The following is a 17,328-nucleotide window of genomic DNA, read 5'->3' as shown; positions in this document are numbered from 1 at the left end:
TTCAATTTTATGCTTCTGAGGTCAATGTTCACGCAAAGCAGTTGATTCGATCTGTTTGGATTCAGAGGAAAGAGAATTGAGTTATTAATAGTAATGAAACCGTTTGATGTTCACAAATATGTAGAAAGGAAGAAGTGTGTGTTGCAATCATACATAGGGGAGTGAGTGAGTGAGTGAGTGAGTGAGTGAGAGAGAGAGAGAGAGTGAGAGAGAGAGAGAGAGAGAGAGAGAGAGAGAGAGAGAGAGAGAGAGAGAGAGAGAGAGAGAGAGAGAGAGAGAGAGAGAGAGAGAGATATTAAAACAGCAAGTAGCCGCTCCTTTTTCCTTTATCGCCTGCTTCACTTTACCCACACACAAGTCAAATAAAGCAGGTAAGAGGCAAACTCTTTAAATTAACATCCAAATTATGTAAAAAAAGAAAGAAAAAGAAGACACTTTTTAACACTGCCTTTAAAAACAGACTGTAAGTTCTGAACGTCTTGGGTGCTGTTGATATAAGCATGGTGAGCATTTAAATCTGAGGGAGCCACAACTGCTACCAGTAACTTTGGCCCAGGTTGGCAGTGCTGCTCCTGTTTGAAGCCCAAAAGGAGTTGTATTCATTCACACAGGAGTGTGTGCATACTGTTCTCATTCCAGCTGCATACGAATACGTGTACTCTCAGGCAGGGCCACGGGGCCACAGCGGCAACAGGAAAAAACAACAGATTCCTTTCTCTGTAATCAACGCCAATGCAACACCTGACACACGTTTAGTTAGCCTGCGTGTGCATGTGGTGGTAAAAAAATCAGGTGGTCACATTGTGGGTTAAGTCCCCTCACTTTGTTGTTGTCCGTTTAACCATTAGACGGACTCAGGTTAAGGAAGGGTTTGGGGCTACGGCAGTGTATGGTTAAAAGCAGTTAAGGAATGCAAGTCATTGCAAGGTCCTCTTTAGTGATCAAATAAACACGCGTGTTTGGCAGCAGTGAGGAGATTTGACAAGAATTGCAGTCACTTAATATTAAACTAAAAGATAAAACATACAGTTGACTTTGAATGACAGTTGCAACACATAATTTGTCTCGAAGGAAACCTAAATGTCAGGAAGGAAGTGTGGTGTAGTGTGTGATGTGGACAGCCAGTCTGTGTTTTTTAGGCAACTGACAATGTGTGTCAATCACGTTCAATTATGCCAGTTCCGCATTTTTCATCTTTGTCAATGGTCAAATGGATGGCTTTGATGATTTTTGATATTGTTAAATCCTAGTCAAATTTCAGAAGAGAAAAAACTGACTTAAATGAGCGTCTTCCATGTTTCAGCTCATCGTCTCAAAGGCCGATATGAATGGGACACAGTTTTCCGTCCCTGCAGTCGACCGGCTTCTAACGAGCCCGAACACCTCCAGCAGCCATTGGCAGGCGGAGGCCGTCCGAGGCGTCCAAATAGCAGCTACTTTGCTAATCTTCCTGGTGAGAAACCTTCTTGTTAAATATTGTACAATTACTACTTCCCTTTTGGCTGCAATATTGAAAAAGGAACTGCGTAATGAACGGTATGTATAATATTTGGGATCACCTATTGGTTGTAACGTTAGGAGGCCAGAAACCACCTGGTTCAGGGCCACTGAACGACCTAAAAGTCCTAAAAGTTCACGAATGAAGACATTGTACTTTGTTCAAACTGCACATTTCGTAAAAAAAAAAGGAATGTCTTAGTATTTACAGTTGTTATGCCTGAGAATATTTATTTGCCGGGGTCATTGATTTTCTAGAGTTTGGCAAAGAAACGGTCACATAACCACTACAGTACTTGTCATTTTCATACTTTGTTTATGTACTGAGATATAACGTGTTAATTAGGGACCTTTAGAGATGCTGGAACGAGGATGCTTTCACTTTTGGAGCATACAAACTGTGTTTTTTTTCTTCATGCTTTCTGCAATACCATAAATAAGTGTATTCCCCTAAATGTCTCTAACTAAACGTCAGTCATCCTGAATGTCATTGGTCGTCTTGGTTTCCCAAGGTGGGTGTACCTCTCAATGGCTTGGTGGTTTGGGCCCTCGGACTACACCATAATCGTCACCTGGTGCGCAGAGGCAGCGGCGAGGAGACGCGTGCCGCCAGCAGCTTCCGTATTTATGTCCTGAACCTGGCCCTGGCCGACTTGGTGCTGCTCCTGCGTACCCCCCTGATGCTGGGCTACGTCGCTCACAACTACAGCTGGCCGTTCGGACGCATCTTCTGCCATCTAGTCATGTTCCTGCGAGGTCTGGGGTTGTACACCTCCGCGTTCCTCCTCTGTGCCGTGGCCCTGGAGCGATGCCTGTGCCTGTTGAGGCCCGTGTGGGCGCGACTCCGACGCCCCTACTGGGCCGTGCCCCTGGCCTGTGGCATCTTGTGGCTGATAGCCGCCGTCCTGTCAGCCCCATACCTCCACAGCGCCGTCCTTAAAGACATAAACGGGACGTACCAGTGCCAGGAGAGTGGGACGTTTGACACGGGGCTGTTTGTCACAGAAACAATAGCGGGCTTCATGTTGCCCCTGCTGGTGTTCTTGGGCAGTAACCTGGCTGTATTGTTCACTATTCGGCATGCAGTGCCCTCAACACCCACCTCCTCGTCCCCTTCCATGGCCCGCAGGATGACCAGGATGTATCACGTGCTGTTTTTCACCATGCTCCTCTTCCTCACCTGCTGGGTGCCGTATTTTGTTTGTCGGTTCCTGCGGGCCTTGGCCGACGGGCGACCTGAACGGGCCTCGCTGTACAAAGGAGCAGAAATTGGCACGTACATATCACTGTTCCTGGTGTACATCAAGTGTGCTCTAAACCCGGTGCTGTATGTGTTCGCTGCCCGAGGCTTAGGCCACGCCATCAGAGCTTCAGTTGTCTCAACTGTTCAAAGACTTTTCAACGATGACTCCTCAGATTCCATACGTAGGAAGTCACTTAAGAACTCACTTAAAAACTCACAAATGTAGTAGATAAGTCAACAAAACGTTTCAGTGTTCGTTTGTGTTAAAATCATTAACGTCTTTTGATTTTTTTGTATGTGAAATGTCTTAAATATTACTTTGAAATGGTTTATCACTTTGCACAATTTGCTCATGCGTCCCCAAAAAGTGGGCGGCGTAAATAAAACGGACAGGCTTTGGGGAAAGGGTACTGTGAAGCAAAGCACTTGCTTTTGGCCACTGTTGTTCCAATGGGTCCAAAAGTAATCAAATAAAAGTGAATGTTATTAATGTCCTATTTCCTACAGGTAGAGGTGAAATCCTGTTGGATCATAATTTATAGTTCACCCACTTCTTGTTAGTTTCTCATGTGACTGGCATTAAAAAGGTTTGATTCCAGACTTGGATCAATGGCTTCAGATAAAAACATCTTGTCCCTTGATTTGCCAGAAAGAAAGTTAACAGGGAAGTGCATCAGGAGGAATACACACGCCATCGAACACTGAACCAGGCTTGCTTTCTCTACTGTCAATCAAGAAGATATGTGGATGCAACTGTTGTCAGAGAAAGTACATGACCGAAGAGGGCAGAAATGCTGCTTCTGTTGCGGCACGCTATAGGCAGGGTCATAATTGGGCACAAAAGTGAATTCATGAATCATCTTGTCTGTCGTTGATGGGCAGGCAACACCCTCATGGTAAACGACAAGCACAAAGTGAACACTTGCCAAAGCCAGTCTCCTGGCCCCAGGGTAACCTTTTTTCAAAGGACCCCTCCAAGATGACGCACCATTAAGCTTACTTGTACTTTCTTTACCAATTCCAAGGAGCATGATACAGAATTTGTATTAACTGTGACTCGATTTCATTAATCTGCTGAACATTCATGCTTAAGATGGCAAAGGACTGAAGCATAGGATGCTGAGCAGGAAGTAGATGTGTTGCAGGACCATTATCTTATTGGGGTTGTGCCACATCCAAGATGTCAAACTGGACTATAATGAATGCAAAAGTAGCTATATCATCTTTTGTTGTGTATAAACGCACACCTATTCTGTAAGACAAAAACCAATAAAACTGTAAATGATGGAAGTGCTTTACATTTTCTTTTTACAATAAAACAAAACAAAATTCAATGTCTTTAAATCGCATCTGTTTATTTACATCCAGTCAGTTTCTACTTGTCAACAGGAGGGAAGAACTTCAATTATGAACACAACCACCCCATAACCAAATGTATACCCACATCACCACGCTGGCCGCAGTGCATAGCTTATGCTGTGTTTACACCTAATAATGCGTGAAAATGTGCGCATGTTTGGTGTGAGTGCAGCATTAGTTTCCTGTCATAGCTCACCCACCCTCTCTTAATTTACTGTCTATCTGTGTTCTATCAGCTTTTTAATCAAGACAAAATGGCAAAAAAAAGTGTCAATGCCAGTTTATTTTAAGTAGAAATTAAGCAGTTTTATTTGCTTAATTTTATTTGCTTAATTTCTCTCAATGGAAAAAAATAGATTTTCCTAATGCAACAAATTTGATGTCACATGCACAGCTTTACACGTAACATTCTAGAAGAGTATGTGATGACATCGGCTGACAGGAAGTTTGCATGGATTTTGTTGAAACAAGCTCAAACTTAGAGTTTCAGAAAAAGGGTGATTACAGGTATAATCAGAAAAGTAAAAAGGTTGTACAAATCTCTCTCTCTCTCTCTCTCTCTCTCTCTCTCTCTCTCTCCTTCTCTCCCTCTCCCTCCCGGCCTCCCTCCCTTGCGCAAAAACGGGTAACAAAGTCCTATTGGGAGAGAATAATATTTCACCGGGCACCAAAGCTCCAGACAATGTGTGCACACGAACAAATTTCTAAAGTCCACACATCAAAATAAAAACTGTTTTCAGACCTGCGTAAGCAGAGACTTGGTGAGGTTCTTGTCCGAACAAGGTGCAGCACTGATCGGGGTGAGGCCACGGCTGAAGAGCTGATCGGCATGCTTCTGCGCCTGTAGGAGCAGCAGCATCTGGGCTTCCTGAACGGACTTTGGTTTCTGCAGGATTTTTCCCAGTTTCCGGGCAGTGGTCTCAGACTCACTGTCTGGTATAATTTTTCTCAATCGAGCCTGAGGAACACAAAAAATATCAAGCACTGCCACGACAATGTGTAGTGCCACAAATGTTCTCTGAACCCTAAACAAGAACAAAGCTTTATACGTTTACTGAGATCCGGCCAGACAACACAAAACTCCAGATGTCACATTCCCTCTCTGGCTTTCGTAAGACATATTTCACATTTTTTTCATACTGTTCCAAAGAAGTTGCACAACAGGGCATGTTTAAATGTGTCCTGTAACATTGTAGAGGAAGTGCTCATGCAGACATTTTGACCTCATTGTATTCACAAATAAGTTGATGGAAGAATATGTATGCTTGTGAAAACAACTATTATGCAACAAGGACATGTCAGCCAGATACTAGATTTTGTGAAATTAGTTTTTTGTGCACTGCCCATGCTCACCTTCAATGTTGTTTCATCTTTTTGTAAAGGAAGAGTGCGCAGATTCAGATCTGCTTGTTCAGCTAGCTGTAAAATCTGTATGACCACAGAACAAAAGGACAAGACTACATGAGAAAAACAATGGGTTTTTTTGTGACCAACATACTGCTGCAAATCCATGCTTTGATATGAGACATTTCCTGTTTGCAGCTCATACCATTATGTTGGCTCCCACATGACAGCCACATTTCCGCACATAGTTAAACTGACTCAAAATGACAAACAGGCTGATATTTGTGTGGAAAAATGCCATCAGGCCCTTCTCTCTCTAGGTCACCTCAATTCTTAAATCTGAGGTAATGAAACACTTTTGTCAGAGTTAATAAATACTTCATGACAATAAAAAGGCCCTCCACAGTGTTGTAGCAAGAGCTACGGTTTGAAAGTAATGTATCAAGACTAAGCCTTTGTAAATTATTTTGACAAAGATTCTCTCCTTCAAGCATATTAAATAAAAATAATTCCACACATGATGTCTACATGTTGGGCTGATGACAGATTTAAGATCTGCTGTGGACTGTAGATCAATACAAGGATGGAGAGGGATGGATAAAGATGCTAGAACAATACCTTTACACAGACACGTGTTCCATGCGTGCAAACGAAGACATGAAGTTAAATAGTTCTACATAAACATGTCTGAACAAAAAAATAAAATGGTACTTGGAATTCTTTTTGTTTTCGTTAAGGTTTTTCTTTCTGTATGCCGGCATGTGTGATTGTGTTGCACCTCTTTAGCTTTCTCCTCTTCTTTCTCCACCTGGTCCCTCAGCATCCTGCACGTGTGCCGTAAAGCGACGGCCTGCTCGTCCGTCGTCTCCAGAGCACGGACCACCGCCCTCAGGTCTTCCTGAAAACCAACAACAAGACGTCATAGAAGACAATTTCAGGCACCATCTACTTACATAAACTGCAGATGATTAAACACACACACAGACACACACGGGTGTTGCACTACATTGCACTTCTAAGTATTACTTTTTTTTTTTTAAAGTTCTCGACTGCTTTTTTTTTACTCAGTTCGATTTTTGACTCGGAAAAAGACGACTCTGGATTTGATTTCCAGACCATGCAAGACTACAAGGGAATGGATATCAGTACCTGTGCATTGTTTAGTTTACTCATTATTTCTGTAATTGCTCATATAAAACAAAAAGAAAAGTCTCACACATAAACTCACCTCTGCAGCACTTTTTGATTATTTTATTAAGACATTACTCATGGTACACTTATAAATGCAAGCATGGCATATAAAGCTATAACAGAGTTGATTGGAATCTTCTTTTGAGCATCACAGTCGAGCTGTAGCGAACTCTTCAGTCTACAGTATTTCTTACCTCCAGAGTGCTCAGAGTAGTTGTTCCAATCACTGACTTCTTGGCCTCCTCCCGGTGCCGTTGAGACGTTTGCTCTAAATTGTTTCGTTTTTTTACTGGAACTTTGAGCTCTGCACATTGAGCAAGAAACCTTTAAAAGGTTGGGAAAAAATTTAGCAGCAAAAAAAGAAGAGCTAAATAAATCAACCAATCATTCTACAAAATCTGATTGAGAATTAGGGACTGGTGATAATTAATGTTGGTTTGTCATTAAATGCATTCATATCATGGTGATGATATATCAGGTAATGTTTTCTAACACTCCTATTCTGTGAATGTCAATGGAGACGTCAGTAAATACGCAACCATAAGAGAGCAGAGGCCTGTGCTACGAAGTAGGTTCCACATACAGGGTATCTTTTGATTATCTGAATGAACTAACCCTTACAACTGTAAACAGTCACATGTCAATGGTTATCAACTCGGTAAATCAAACCAGGGTTTCCTGTTAGACTACTTATTCACATAAAAAGGGCAGTGTTAGCAGCATAAGACCAATCACAAACAAGTCTACTGGCAGCAGAGCAAGCTGTTCGACAAATACAAAAAGAAGATTAAGACATAGTCCAGGCAAAAAAAGAAAACAGGTGTACATGCCGAGCTGTGAGAATGTGTAAATGAACACGCCTATAATAACAATAACCCATTTAGTACATGAGTAGCTCTGACTATACATACATCGGTGTATTTTTTTTATTATGTATTACTACAAAATTGGTGAAATTATGGTGTGCAAGACAATGTTTATACAAATTGATAAGTTATCTCAAACACAACCTGCTCTGGAGCAGCTCAGGTGTGCAGCATAAGTTTCATAACAATGTGCCTAGCTGAGAAGCTACATCACAAATCCTGCTCTGTAGTACAGACCTCTGATTCACGCCATTTATTTACATCTTAATTTCGTACTGCTCACCTGGTTTTTAATACGTTTAAATGTTTCTGTCTTTCGTTCTTCTCTTTCCGCCTCAAGGCAAGAGTTGCTCTGGGAAAACAAAACAAAACAAAGTTATTTTGACTATTATTCATTACACGTACACATAATATTGCATTAACAGGCTTTTTTAGAATTGAGGGGGGGAATAGATGCTGGCTGAGTTAAATAAGCACAATTATAACCCTGCCCATACTGGATTTTAGAGGCCAATAACCAAATCAATATTTGGCTAATCTGATAACGTCACATCAATTTGGGAGTGCCGCCTGATAAAGATTATGATTATGTGTAGGTGACATTTATTCCTAATTTATTTAACAATTAGCATTTCTGTATTATTCTATAAATGTCTTTACGGGGTAGGCAAAGAACATTTCAATTTATTGAGTCCAGTTTAAAATATAAATTATAGGTAAATTACGATTTCCCTGGCAGTCATTCAACTGACCTTTATTGTCTTTGTAAAAGGTAGCAAACGTGATTGTGCTGCTCCAATTGCTTTTCAGAGCAACAACAGTGAGTGCTTCAGTGTAAAACATGTTGAAACTCACAGTATTGACAAATCCAATACGTTCTCCAGGGCGTTGATGGAGGATCCTGGCATCAGATTCCACTTCTCCTCACCTTTGACTTTTTTGGAGACTGAAGACGAGCCTTTAGCTTTTTCAGGACACAAATAGGAGCAACACAATAAAACATAAAGCAACAACTAAGCGGTTTGTTTGCTGTGTGGCCAAACCCTTTTACAGTGTGGAGCCTCGTTATCTTTGCATGAGCTCACATGTATATATCTGAACAACGTGTCTCACCTTTCCTCTTCTGTGCTAGTTTTGGGTGGGAGCGTTGCTTCTTTACACTGGGCTGCGGGCCCTATAAAAACATGAGCAATGTGTGAAGTAGCGTTACGTCACAGGTTAGAGAACAGATGCCTGTCTCACGAAGCTGGATTTCGGTTTAGCGAGGTAACTTCTGGATTAACTCTGGGTTGTCCGTCTCACAAAGCTGGTTCACTTCTTAGATTACGATTAAGTTACTGGGGTACGTTGGCCCAGTAACTTACGCTGAACGCCTAACCTGCTCCGGGGCAGGTTAAGTTCCCGGATAAGATCTCAACGGGGATATAAGACGCCGACTGGCCAAACATTATCCTGGAAAAATGGCCCGCCCATTTCTACAGTATTCCGTTGAGGAAGGACACGGATAGTAAGAGCAGCGCTCTGCAGAGAGCGAGTGTTTCGTGACCGGCAAAATCATCCATCATACATGCAGCCTGAAAGATATTATAACAAACTCACTGACCGCTTTGAACTATGTTCTTGTGTTTCGTTTTAACTTGCTCCCATGTTCTTTTAGCTCCACTGTGGTTGCAACTGAAATGAGGTTATTGTTAAAACGAAAAGATAATCAAAATAGGCACATACATTTGAGACAGTGATTTAATATTACAATCCCAGTAATTTACGCATTGACGGAGTCGGAGTTGTTTTTTTTGCCACGATTTCTTGCAGCTTCTGGCTGCTGCAGCAGAGTTGCTTGTTTGTATTCTTTCTCTATATTTTTTTGTATATTCGTAAGATTATGTTTTCCTCCTCCATTGTAAAATACGTTGCTCTCGGCTCCTTCATGGTGCATGATTGGTCTAACGGAGGTAACTCCGCCCCTTTCGTGTGCACGAGCACAAATCTAGATGAGACACTTCTGGGTTGACTTAACGAGTTGATAACCGGCTTCGTGAGACAAAAAAGCGAGACCGCGGACATCTGGTTAAGTGCAGCTGGATAACTGAGGGAAACCCCGGCTATGTTAACCCAGCTTCGTGAGACAGGAGTCTGGCAGAGCTATGCAGACTCATTATACAGTAGTCAACATCAGCGGAGTGTTGACCATATCTTACCAGATGCTCTGACGCTGGTTGCTCCGTCGTCTGGTCCGTTTTGTTCCGGCAGTTCAGGTTCGGTGTTTTTGACGCGGTCCGGTTTGAACCCCTTACGGGCTTCATAACTGCCAAAGGTCGCTGGTTGAAAACGACGTTAACGTAACGCAATGGTTTTACGCCTGGATAGCTGAATTAACGTAAATGAGCCAACACTAGTGAAGCAGCAATGAACAGAACCCGCTTGGTTTTGTCCTACAAATTAAGACGTTACGCTAAAAAAAAAAGTTCTGAACCGTCGAGACATAAACGTTTTACACATCTCTAAGAATGCAATCGCAAACTAGACATGTTGTCAACAGCCGAGCTACCTTTTTTCGCGCTGCTATTTTCGAACGGTTACGTCAACACGCATGCGCGAACTGTGATTTTTACCCAGAGTACTGTTTGACAGGCAGCTTATCCCTTCTAGCTACAATTATACCTCCATGTCCAAACATAACATACGGAGGTAACCGATTAAATCAAAAGTGTACTTTTCATAGTAACCTATTGACAAAAAAGCAGATGGAAAAATAAGATCAGCATTCAATATATGCAATCGTAACGAAAACGCTACCTGTAAGTCACTTTTCAGGGAATACAGACCATCGTTCCCGAAGAGATGTTTTTATCAGTCTGATTTTACAGGCATGAGGGTGCAACTCCAAATGTACTTATTCATTGAGAAATATTCACTTCGATACCATTGTCAGAATCAACTTAAGTAAAACTTGTATTATTATATATCATTGCTATTTTTTGTATTTGTTCCTAATTCATTGTCATTTGTAAAGCTTTTTTTTAAAAAAAAAAACAACCTTTTTTTTGCATCTGATTAGACAGAAAGACCATTAAATTCAACAGTCAGGATACTTGAGCTACAATCTGATACTGAAATACATAATCTTGTTTATTGTTTTTTGAAGCACAAAAGGGAAGAAATAACTGACAAATATGTTTGCATAATAAACAAAAATTAAAGTAGATTCACAAATATGGCTATTTATTTGCTTCTTCCATGGTGTGGTCTGTTTTTTGTTTTTTTTAGTATGTTCATTTCTGTCCCTCAAATCCATCACACCCTCCACGGGAGGTGAAATTTGCCTGTGAAGCGTCCATGGTTGTACAGGTCAGAGGGGCTGAGCACCTTCCTGATACCCAGCATGTTGCCATGCGCTATCTGCTTGAAGGTCCAGGGATTCTGGTTGTTTTGCTCCATATCAGCATGCTTCTTTTGAAGGGCTGCTAAGCTCTCTCTGCTCATCACCTACAGGAAGAAAACAATGCAATGAATTATTGTATCATTTTTGTAGGTATTTAACCCTCTAAAGATGTTCAGCAATGTGTTTTGCTTATTGCTACTTCGCGTGGCTCATTCAATGCACACTCACTGAGAATGTAGTCTTCTGTGAAATTGAAAAAACATTTCATTCATACATGAATTTTTTAAGAATAGAGATGTGTTTCTGTTATTTAGCTAAACATTCATGCGAATGGGGTGGACAAAATAAGAGAAATACAATTAAAGTTGAATAAACACCTAACAGTTTGAACATTATAACAGTCATTGATGTCGGATGTATTGAAGGACCGTTGTATTAGACTGCTGCAAGGTATGCCTAAAACTGGCCGCTGAGTTCATACAACAAATTAATCAGAAAAAAATTGCTTTTGACAAATGTGCTCAAACTAAATCACCTGAAATTCTTTAAGTATAAAATAAGATAAGAGAAGATAATCCTTTATTAGTCCCTGTTATGACCAAGAGGGTCATTGGAAAAATTAAAACTTAATCCGGTTCACCTCCCTGCCTGAAGGGGGTGCTGTTAGATGTTTTGCCATGCTTTTTGTTGTTGCAGATGATTGGACGGGGTACTAAAGAGAGAACCTGTGGGGGCCAGCTCTTTCTCTCCAGCTTCCAACCAGGCCATGCTCTATGGAACTCATTTGTGGGTGTTGGGGTTACAACGATTGTCGGTAGGGGTGAGAAGCCCTTTTTGTTTAATCCTGTTTTCTCTTGTTTTCAGTAGGGAGTTAGGTAAGTGCTTTGTACTTTCTTTTGGTTCTGTTATGATCTAGGGAAGGCAGCTGACTTGCGTAGATCGTTTTGGTTGTTGTTTTGGGCCAGGCTCACAGTGAAGAATTGTTGACACCAGACCAAAATAAACATCATTGTTCATGACTCTGCAGCATTGGTCCTAATTTGGGAGGTGGGGAGAACCGACCTTGTGCTACGCTCTGGCACTCCTAGGCCGGGCGTAAGAGTCCCTCAGTGGGGAAATTACAGGATTAAGCAGCATTGCCCACAAGTAAATAAAGATACAAATCAAGTAATAAATTAAAAATAAATAAACAGTAGAACTGTCCTAAAACAAAATTAAAAATTAACAGTAAGAATATTCAATATACAGATGGAATGAAAAATGTGTATAAAAGTACTTAAACGTAATGGATATTGCATGTATTAGGTACTGCCCCAGGAGTATATTAGACACTAATGGCTGAAGTACAGTATTGAACATCTTACCTTGGCGGGGAAGGGGAGCTTCTTCGCCACTTCAATCAAGATATGCTGAACCTGCCCTAGCTCCACCTTTCCTCCCACTTCCACAATTAAACGTCCGTAGCGGACAGGTGTCACATAGTGGTCGATGGCTCCCTTGCCCCCACCCATGCGCTGACCCAGACCTTTACGTGTGATGGGTTTGTATGGGCCATTGATGCGCCAGCATGCAAATGTAGTCTGGGGATCCATCTTGCGATTGATAGTGAGACGGATCATCTCTATGTGACCCCAATGTAAGTAGCCCCCTCCCATGGCCTGGAAATCAAGAAGAAAGACAGAGAAAGAGGAAAGTCATTTTAAAATGTCATGCTCTTTTTTACCATATTGTGTTATTCACTTGGCTTCAGCGTAGAGTTAGAAATGTTTCGGCATACAATATGTAACAAAGGTTGCATTTCCCATTTCCCAGTCAGCTCATACACAGTTACACAGGCTTTAATATTAAAAGGCAAGTTATACAATCTTGCATGTAATATTGTTCATAGACTTTCATGCTGTCAGATATCACTTAATAGAAGTATTTATAGAACATAAATACACCGACCACAATAGCGTACTGTCCTGTAGTAAAGGTATTTGCTGCCTTCGCTGGGCCTTGGATATCCCGAAGCTTCTTCATCTCTTTCTTTGCTTTCTTAAAGTTAGGCACCTTGTTCAAGAATTTCAATTTGGACTTCTCCGGCAGCACCACATCTTCAGATGACAAAACAAGGGCATGGAATCATGAACAACATCAACATACAGCAGCATGCAAACTTGTCCGCTTGAACAAAGCCGACGTGGAACACTCTATAGTGTATTTTTCCCTGCGTCTTCCCCTTTACTGTGTACATGAATGCAATATATATATATTATATCTATTATATAATATATATATATATATATATATATATATATATATATATATATATATATATATATATATATATATATATATATATATAATCTCAATGGAGAGGATGAATTATTACCACTGTAGTCTGGAGGAATGTCAAGTGTCTTCAGGCCAGCAGTGAGGACTTTCAAGTGACTGTGTAAAAGACCTGCGGAACAACAGTAGAATAAGTAGTGTCATATATTCCTGCTAATAGCATACTACTAAGTTTAACTGTGCACATTTGAATAAATGCATTTTTAAGGTTCAAGCGTGATCATTTGGCTGCACAGTGGCACAAGAAACAAATGTTAAAACTTTGAATTGAAACTTAGTTTTACTAGTCGTTGTTTGAGACTGTTTATTAAATATCTTGCATGTCTTTCTTTCTGACACATGTAAAAATAAAGATAGACATCTTTATTTTTACTTCATACTTGTTTTGCTTCCTTTTTTATATTACTTATGTGCGGCAGCAGCTACTACTAGCTACAATAACTGTTGTACTTTTTACTTTATTTTAAAGCTGACTATGTAACAGTCGTCCCAATGTTATCACTAGCATGTAACGTAGCAGCACTGCTGTTGAATGTGTACGGCCGATGTTCAACACACATATCTCACACGCACTGAATACAGTCTCATCAGGAGCTGGTCGTGTCGCATTGTAGACGTATCCTACATGTCGCTCTCACGTTGACGTTAGCTACTTGGTGTTACCTTGTGGGTGACCGTGTGCTCGGCAGATGCCGGTCAGTCCGCCGACAGCAGCCTTGATGAAGGAAAACATGATTTAACGTTGCCACTACACTATAAACACAAAGCTGCCACTTCGTCTGTCCGATATACGAGCATTTTAAGGTGGGTAACTATTTAAACCGTTTTGCACAGCACGCCTTGAACAAGGTCGCCGTCTTTGCGAAATTGCTTCTTCAACTTCCGCCAAAAGGCGACACACTTCCGGTATGCGAGTGCTTTCACAATAAAAGTGTAATATCTACAAACGTGCAGCCTGAAGCCTAGTTTATGCCTCTGCGTCAGGTCGGCGTGCCGTCTGCGCCTACGCCGTCTGTAACAAGAAAAAAATTTATTTACTAAATGCATGGGCTTAAGAAATCCATTATTTTTCTTCTTCTTCCGATTAGTTGTTTGTCATGATATTTACAGGTAAAGTATTCCCTTCATAATGATTTGATTATTTAAATAGACCTTGTAGTTAAAGTAATATTTATCATTCTGGGCATGTCTTTTTCAATAGCGTTTAAGAGGTTAACACTATAAGTTAGAAACTGATCTAATAATTATATAGAAAAATATACTTGAAATGGTCTTTTGAAATTGAAATTTGAAGAAACACCAAAACTAATCAAACAGCCCTCTTCATCATTCCCTAATTTATTTTATATTGTTGTCAACCCAAGTAAGCCTGCACGACATTCACTGTTCAGCTATTGAAAGAAAGGGATAAAAACAAAAAGTGCTGCCAAAACATACATGGGAATTACCATTAGGTGTGAAATTGAGACACTTGAGATGAGTTGATATAGTTTCATGTTTATTAAAATGGGACGGATTCACAGTTTGTACACTCCATCCACATTGGCATTGATTTAGAAAGCAACAAACAAGTACAAATGCAGTATATACATACCAGTATACATATAATTATAAAATACAATAGTATTTTTATTTTTTACACAAATGTACTGCATTTTTTCTTATTATTTGAAGTCATGTTTAGGCCTTTTAAGCAAGCAACACTTAAACTGTTGAGTTGTGCAGAAACTGGATTCCCGTCATGGAAAGTGAGTCAACTCAACAGAATCTACAACATTCAGATCTCCATATTAGAAAAAAAGTCATGTTTGCAGAGTTCCCTCGGAGAAATGTGCAATTACAGAAGGCTAGTATCAACAGCACAGGCACCAGAGAAAACCAAAACCCACAAAACAGTAGAAGGTTGGATAAATGTCAACTAGAAAAACTGAGGAGACATTCCTGATCTTTAAGTTTTTGCCTGCTCAGAAAATAGCAAAGCTAAAAAAAATATCGATGAAGGCTTGACTTTGGAAATACTGACCGATTTTTCTTAGACCCCACCCACCCACCCAGAACGGATTTAAGGGAATCTCTTGTATAGTTTGTAGTGTGTAAAGAGTCAGATTCAACTAAAGTGTCTTCTGATCTTAGAGAAGGTACAACTGTCTAAATAGCCGTTCGTTTTTTAACCGTAAATCTGGGTGGGCATCGTCAGTGAGAGGCCAACATTAGCACATCTCTGGGATAACAGACAGGTGTTAATTTTGAAAAAGATTTAACTTTATAACAGAGTGTATTCTGTGTAAAGCAACTTCACATAAACATGTTTAGTTTTTGTCAGGGTTGACCCATTGCTCCGTTATGAATTTCATGCGTCTTCTGCCACCTCCGATAACACAATTTGTGAGATGTGGCAAAAAAAAATGTGATCGGGCGAAAAACATAATTTTAGCAAAACTTCCTCTCCGGCACACATTTAAGGATACATCCCACATTTTTTGCATGTTAATAATTGCTATCATGTCAAATTGTAGGAGCTCTTTGTGAAATAATACTTACATTTTTGAGAAGGATGTCAAGGTGAAAAACTTCAAGCTGAATCTCTGGTTATGAGCGCTGAGGTGTTGTTCTTGAGCAATCTAAGATGTGAATGAGGTTTTGTTTTCACTTAATTTTCAAAATAAATAAATTTATGTGCAGTGCAATAACATGCAGTATGAGACAACCTTTTTTCCCCCTCTAATAATTCTTTGTTAATTTTGTTAGGAATGCTGTATGGACATTTTCATCCATGTCAACAGCTTAATCTAGAGGTTTCCATGCTAGTAGTGTACACTGTCAGTATGATGCAACAGTAGGAAGATATGTAAATAGACAGCCAAAGCACTTTCTTCAAACTGAGGTAAGGGCATGCGTTAATAGTTTGTGTTGTGGTGATAAAGATTTGTTCCAAACAGCTCAATAAAATCACAATTTAAAAAGAATATTCAGGTAATTTAGTAGAATAGTGATAAAGAATACCGAAAAATATTTTTCCATTATGTTCCAGCTGTAGTTGATTTTAAATTTGTTTTAAACATTTAACACATTACGGCCATTTTGTGGTCCAATTCTGCTTTACGTGTTGCAAAGAAAAAAACCTTTAATAACCCACAGAGCATAATAGCAGAAATGAATTACAACCATCTCCATTGTTCCAAGTTGAAAATGTTTGGAACAAATTGCCGCAGAGTCAAATTTTTCAGAACAAAATTAACTACGTTGGCCTTCCTACCTATGAATTAAGTTTGCCACTGATTGGCATTTGACACGATTCAAAATATCTTCACTGTATGTTTTCGAGCCAAAACAAACTAAACAGATCTACGACAGCAGGCGAACGATAAAGATCCCTCTTGATTTATTCATTCAGTACTCAAAACCAGACATAATTTATGGCGCTTGAATTATCATTTTTGACGATACACATCACTTATATCTGAGTCGTAACGTTTGCTGTCACATTTCACAATGCGTCTACTACATGTGATCAGTAAATATTATCTGATTTGTGCACGTTTTAGAGAGTCAATCTGATTGGTCCTTGATGCAGTTTAAGTATCGACTCCCTGGTCACACGTATTGATGAGTAGAGGAGCAATGTGAGATTTCATGTAGTGTCTTACACTGTTGTTGCGCCACATAGTTTTCAACCATGATAACTAAAAGGTTTGGATCAAACTGTTGGACTGAATTCCTGTGAATACAACATACAGTTCTCTTATAGCTGAGGGGGAAATAAAGCAGCAGTGAGACCAGATCCCACAGAGTAAAAGACAGACAAAGAAAACCCTGTTTCCATCAGTACTGATCTTTGTAGTATTTCACATTAAAACCTAGTGTTGCAATGTGCAAGCTAGGACAAATATTACAATACCCATATGAGGTGATAAAACCAAAACTGTAAGAGTGGTAATAATATGCATGCTTTGCAAATATTTGCAACAGGTTTAAAATATTATGTCTTTTGTAGCTCAAGCAGTTTCTAAAGGTTTAAAAACTGATCAAGCCGAGTTGATGACCGGTACAGCCTTGCACACATAGGAGTAGTCCCTCTTTGATTAATTCTCTGTGTGAATGGATTAAAGGGC

General features: G+C 40.1%; 3 protein-coding genes across 4 annotated transcripts; 1 reads left to right on the top strand and 2 right to left on the bottom strand.

The window, feature by feature from the left end:
- The first annotated feature begins 1,324 nt into the window (after positions 1–1,324).
- On the top strand, positions 1,325–2,966 carry LOC137785572 (C5a anaphylatoxin chemotactic receptor 1). The gene is made up of 2 exons (XM_068576933.1): positions 1,325–1,453; positions 2,010–2,966. Exons 1-2 carry the CDS (start codon positions 1,325–1,327, stop codon positions 2,964–2,966), a joined length of 1,086 nt encoding a protein of 361 aa, XP_068433034.1.
- A 1,108-nt stretch (positions 2,967–4,074) lies between these two features.
- Positions 4,075–10,058, bottom strand: cenpq (centromere protein Q). 2 transcript variants are annotated; one of them, XM_068573797.1, is made up of 9 exons: positions 9,699–10,058; positions 8,614–8,674; positions 8,356–8,464; positions 7,784–7,852; positions 6,829–6,958; positions 6,222–6,341; positions 5,453–5,527; positions 4,842–5,057; positions 4,075–4,735 (listed from the first exon to the last, which is right to left on the bottom strand). In XM_068573797.1, the coding sequence occupies exons 1-9, from the start codon at positions 9,801–9,803 to the stop codon at positions 4,613–4,615; spliced, it is 1,008 nt and encodes a 335-aa protein (XP_068429898.1). In that variant the 5' UTR covers positions 9,804–10,058; the 3' UTR covers positions 4,075–4,612. The 2 variants fall into 2 exon arrangements, with proteins under 2 accessions (XP_068429898.1, XP_068429906.1); XM_068573805.1 differs by having other exon boundaries at positions 4,654–5,057.
- A 504-nt stretch (positions 10,059–10,562) lies between these two features.
- Positions 10,563–14,105, bottom strand: mrpl16 (mitochondrial ribosomal protein L16). Its single transcript, XM_068573782.1, has 5 exons — positions 13,880–14,105; positions 13,257–13,328; positions 12,830–12,978; positions 12,247–12,540; positions 10,563–10,986 (listed from the first exon to the last, which is right to left on the bottom strand). Exons 1-5 carry the CDS (start codon positions 13,947–13,949, stop codon positions 10,795–10,797), a joined length of 777 nt encoding a protein of 258 aa, XP_068429883.1. The 5' UTR covers positions 13,950–14,105; the 3' UTR covers positions 10,563–10,794.
- Between the last annotated feature and the right edge of the window lie 3,223 nt (positions 14,106–17,328).

The sequence above is a fragment of the Clinocottus analis genome, unplaced genomic scaffold, assembly GCF_023055335.1.
Source record: "Clinocottus analis isolate CAN_PGR_092001 unplaced genomic scaffold, fCliAna1.0.p SCAF_1, whole genome shotgun sequence".
Lineage (NCBI taxonomy): Eukaryota > Metazoa > Chordata > Actinopteri > Perciformes > Cottidae > Clinocottus > Clinocottus analis.
This window is presented reverse-complemented; position numbering and strand designations above follow the sequence as displayed.

Coding starts and splice junctions, on each gene's coding strand:
- LOC137785572 (XM_068576933.1), top strand. CDS start 1,325: ATGAATGGGACACAGTTTTCCGTCCCTGCAGTCGACCGGCTTCTAACG. Junction 1,454..2,009: donor CTACTTTGCTAATCTTCCTG/GTGAGAAACCTT, acceptor TGGTTTCCCAAG/GTGGGTGTACCTCTCAATGG.
- cenpq (XM_068573797.1), bottom strand. CDS start 9,803: ATGAAGCCCGTAAGGGGTTCAAACCGGACCGCGTCAAAAACACCGAAC. Junction 7,853..8,355: donor GTATTGGATTTGTCAATACT/GTGAGTTTCAAC, acceptor TTGTTTTCCCAG/AGCAACTCTTGCCTTGAGGC. Junction 5,058..5,452: donor AAGATGAAACAACATTGAAG/GTGAGCATGGGC, acceptor TGTGTTCCTCAG/GCTCGATTGAGAAAAATTAT.
- mrpl16 (XM_068573782.1), bottom strand. CDS start 13,949: ATGTTTTCCTTCATCAAGGCTGCTGTCGGCGGACTGACCGGCATCTGC. Junction 13,329..13,879: donor AGCACACGGTCACCCACAAG/GTAACACCAAGT, acceptor GTTGTTCCGCAG/GTCTTTTACACAGTCACTTG. Junction 12,541..12,829: donor CAGGACAGTACGCTATTGTG/GTCGGTGTATTT, acceptor CTTGATTTCCAG/GCCATGGGAGGGGGCTACTT.